The sequence below is a fragment of the Drosophila navojoa genome, unplaced genomic scaffold (assembly GCF_054131105.1).
Source record: "Drosophila navojoa isolate 15081-1374.11 unplaced genomic scaffold, UAZ_NAV_1.0 NAV_Backbone_155, whole genome shotgun sequence".
NCBI lineage: Eukaryota > Metazoa > Arthropoda > Insecta > Diptera > Drosophilidae > Drosophila > Drosophila navojoa.
The window spans coordinates 29332-34017 of NW_028301749.1; the positions used below are offsets into that span (position 1 = coordinate 29332).

Below are 4686 nucleotides of genomic sequence, written 5' to 3' on the forward strand. Positions count from 1 at the left end.
GAAATAAAACAAAATAGATTAAGAAGGATAAATAAAGCGAAATAAAAATAAAGTAAACCAAGAAGGGCAAAGAACGAGAAGTAAAGTAAACTGAGGAAAATAAAAGTAAATAAATAAAAGAAAGTACATTAAGAAAGTAGATTAAGACCAATAAAGAAAAGTAAACCAAAACTAGAATAAGTGTAATATAAGACAGTTGTATAAGACAGAATTGTATAAGATAATAAAATAAATAAAAAATATATATATAATAAGAGAAAGAGGAAAAAAAAAAAAAATAATAATAATAATAAGAAACAAATAAATAAGAAAAAAAAGGGAAAAAATGAAAGAAAAAAAAGGAAAAAAAAAATAAGAAAAAAAAGAAAGAAAAGATTAAGGGAAAAAAAAAAAATAAATAAATAAGAGAAAAAAAAAGAAAAGGACAGAAAAGAAGAGCTAAACGACTGGAGATCGTTAGTATAAGTAACCAAAGACACAGAGCATCCAGGCATCAAGGATGGAAGGAGCGGCATCCCACAGTTCGGGACTGAACGTCGGCTGGGTTTACCAGCGCTGCAAAGAAGAATTGATAGCGGTTGCACGAGATCTCGGCCTTGACGACGAGGGCCGCGTGGAGGATTTAAGAAAGAGATTGTCGTCCTACATCCAGGGCGGTAGCTATTCGGCGGAAGTCAGAGGGCGACTGACCGAATGAGAGGCACGATTCTCTTCGGGAGGCGCGATGTCAAGCATGGGCAGCCGCGCATACCAGAAGTCAGAGCCTGATCTGCGAAAGATCCAGGAGAGTGGTTCTATTTCGACGGCGCCGCTGAGGCTTAGCGTACCGACGGCGAGCAGCATGGCTGGGACCCGGAGGGACGAAAAGTCGAAGGCATCCGGCAATGGAGGCGAGATGAGTTTTGAGCGTCGGACTCCAGCGCTCTCACCGCCACCAGAGAGGCATCCGCCTTGGAATATCGCCGAGCAAGTCAGGAAGTGGGGAATGAAGTACGACGGTCGGTCGGATCCCCTCGGCTTCATCGAAATCTTGGAGGAACGAGCCATAACTTATGGAATCGAGCTGGACAGGATACCGAGGGCGCTGAGCGAGGTGTTGGTAGACAAGGCGGCCAAGTGGTTCCTGACCAGCGGGCTAAGGGATGTGCCCTGGTTGGAGTTCAAGAAAGAGTTCTTGGATTTCTTCTTACCTCCCCAATACCTCGAGCGTCTGGAGGACCAGATCCGGGCGCGCCGGCAGCGGGAAGGCGAACCCTTCAAGGACTACTTGATTGAGCTACGGCTATTGATGCGTCAGGCTGGATATAGCCCGGCCCAAGAATTGAATAGGGCCTACGAGAACGCATCCCCGGAATACAGATTATATGTACGGAGGCACGATTTCTCATCTCTAACACAGCTGACCCAGATGGCCGCGGAGTTCGAGAACGTGAGGAGTCAACACAGAGAGCAAGGAAGGAAGGCTACGGTGGAGACCATCTGACCCAAGCCAGTGGAGGTGCGGCAGAACAATCCCTTTCGCGCAAAGACAGCTGATCCCCGATCTAGAAGACAAGCCGAGGGGCAGAGGGAGACGCCTGCGACGAGACCTTCGACGGAGGCAACTAGCCGGATGATGGCCCAGGACGCTGGACCTAGGCCAAGCCGAGTTTGTTATCGATGTGCACAACCCGGACATTTCGCGCGGGAGTGTCATAACGCACAGGTGGCGTTTTGTCGACACTGTGGTCAGCGAGGCCGGACTGCGAGGGAGTGCTGCGAACGAGACAGCTCGGGAAACGGCCAGGGGCGCCCTCCAATTGAACACGGGAGATGAGGAGAGGAACCCACTCCGAGTAAAAGAGTGGAAGATCGTCGCGACGGTGATGGTCGGGGGTCAAAGGATGACCGCCACGATTGACACCGGGGCCACGCGCAGATTTGTCAGTGAGGGCTGCGCGCGCCGACGGACGATAGGAGGCGAGCGTTGCCAGGTTGAGTCGCGGATCAGGTTGGCCGATGGATCAGCACTGGACGTGACGGAGATGGTGAGGACAGATGTGAGCCTGGCAGGGAAAACGGCGGAAGTAAATTTGCTAATAATGCCGACCATGCTGGACCATGTCATCTTCGGCATCAAGTGAACAACGAGTGGAGAAAGGCAACAGCAGTTTTGGAAAGCAACGCCCTCTCGTTGAGGGAGTGAAGGAGTTGGGCTCGGAAGCGCTGCACGAGGCCGCAACGCCAAAAGAGGGCCTAAAGTCGGTAGTCGCAGTGTCGACGATCGGCGTCCAGCAAGCGTCGAGCCAAGGCACACCGCCCGACGAGAACAGAGATAAGAGGAAAAGAATGGAAAAGGGAACGCCGGAGGAGAGACTTAGAGGAAGTCTCCCAGCGACAAGGAGAGATAAAAAGGAAAGAAGCGAGATGATGGAGGACAAAAGGGGAGTTGGGCCTCCCGTGAGAGCTGTGAAGCAGAGCGAGGACTTGAGGAGCGAACCCGAGGAACGGTCGCCGAAGTTTAAATCAGTCGAGTTGGAGAAGGAAGGTGAGCCCGAGGGCGGCCCACTGACAAGAGAAGCAGCAGAGAGTGAATACGGAGGACATGAACGATCCGCGCCCAATAGCAAGGAGTGGCCGGACGAGTTAGAGAAAGAATTGCAAGAATTCCTCGAGGCAGAGTTGGCATTGTTCGAGGACCTCAGAGGCGTGACGCACATCGCTGAGCATAGCATCCGGATGAAGGACGACAAGCCTTTGAAGCAAAGGTACTACCCTAAAAATCCGGCTATGCAAAAGTTGATCGACGAACAGGTGGACGAGCTGCTTCAAGCTGGAGCGATTGAACCGTCGAAGAGCCCACACAGCGCACCCATAGTCTTGGTCAAGAAAAAGACTGGGGATTGGCGCATGTGCGTAGATTATCGACAGCTCAACGCTCACTCAGTCCCGGATGCGTACCCTGTTCCGCGGATTCTTCACATTTTGGAGAAGTTACGACACGCACGATTCATATCCACGCTGGATCTAAAGAGCGGTTACTGGCAGATCCCAATGGCGGCGGATAGCAGGGAGTACACGGCGTTCACCGTGCCAGGCAGAGGATTGTTCCAATGGCGAGTGATGCCATTCGGTTTGCATTCGGCGGGGGCGACATTCCAGAGGATACGGTCATCGGGCCCGACATGGAGCCTCACGCGTTTGCGTATCTAGACGACATAGTGGTCATCGGAGCGTCGAAGGAGCAACACGTGGCCAACCTGAAGGAAGTGTTCCGACGGTTGCGAAAGGCCAATCTCAGACTCAACAGAAAGAAATGTAGCTTCTTTCGGGAGAAGTTGGCGTACCTTGGCCACGTGATAAGCGGAGAGGGGATTTGTACTGATCCCGCGAAGGTCGAGGCGATCCAGAGCCTCCCATCGCCTTCGAATCTCAAGGAGCTGCGGCAGTGCCTAGGAATGGCATCGTGGTATCGACGCTTTGTACCAAACTTCGCGTCACTGGTACAACCGATGACGAAGCTGCTGAAGAAGGGCCAGAAGTGGATCTGAAGCGAGGAGCAGGAGGAGGCGTTGCAGAAACTCAAGGAGAGTTTGACAACCGCGCCTATTCTGGCCTGTCCCGACTTCTCGGCCAAATTCGTGTTGCAGACCGACGCCAGCGACTACGGCCTCGGCGCAGTGCTGACACAAGAAGTCGAGGGGAAGGAGCGAGTGATAGCATATGCCAGTCGGAAGTTACTGAAGGCGGAGCTAAACTACTCGGCCACAGAGAAGGAGTGCCTCGCGATCGTCTGGGCGATCCGAAAGATGCGATGCTACCTGGAAGGCTACAGATTCGACGTGGTTACGGATCACCTAGCACTGAAGTGGCTCAACTCCATAGAAAGTCCCACGGGCAGGATCGCTCGGTGGGCGCTAGAGTTGCAGCAATACCAGTTCGACATACGTTATCGTCGAGGAAGCTTAAACGTAGTGGCAGACGCATTGTCCCGACAGCCCATAGACAGTTGCGAGCAGGCCGTGGAAGAAAATCCCCCTTGCGGGTGGATAAAAAGGATGCGTGAAAGGATCGCAAAGGAGCCCGAGAAGTTCCAGGATTACGTGGAGGAGAACGGGCAGTTATATCGGAATTTAGGCCATCGGATAGACGAGGAGGATTTTATCCCGTGGAAGCTCTACGTCCCTAGCAGTTTGAGGGGCAGAGTGATGAAGGAGTGTCACGACGCTCCCACGGCCGGACATCAAGGTGTGAGGAAAACGGCTGCAAGACTCGCACAAAGGTATTATTGGCCGGGCATGTTTCGAGATGCCGCCAGGTACGTGAGGTGTTGCGAAACATGCCAAAGATTCAAATGCGTGCAACAAAAGCCGGCCGGGCATATGCTCACCAGGCAGGTGGCGGAGCCAATGGCGGTCTTGTGCGCAGACTTCGTGGGACCTTTGCCTCGTTCCAAGCGTGGGAACACAATGTTGTTGGTGTTCCACGACGCTTTCGCTAAATGGGTGGAGCTGGTGCCGTTGAGGAGAGCTACTACCGCCCTACTACAACTGGCGTTCCGGGAGCGTATACTCGGCAGGTTTGGAGTACCCAGGACCTTCGTTTGCGACAACGGTGTACAATTTGCAAGTAGAAGTTTCAAGGCGTTCATGGAATCCCTGGGGGTGACACTCCAGTACACAGCGCCTTATTCACCACAGGAGAACC

At 52.5% G+C, this 4686-nt stretch overlaps 1 protein-coding gene across 1 annotated transcript; it reads left to right on the top strand.

The window, feature by feature from the left end:
- The first annotated feature begins 2100 nt into the window (after positions 1-2100).
- On the top strand, positions 2101-4036 carry LOC149090475 (uncharacterized). The gene has a single exon (XM_089265197.1). It carries the CDS (start codon positions 2101-2103, stop codon positions 3190-3192), a length of 1092 nt encoding a protein of 363 aa, XP_089121323.1. The 3' UTR covers positions 3193-4036.
- Positions 4037-4686: the final 650 nt, after the last annotated feature.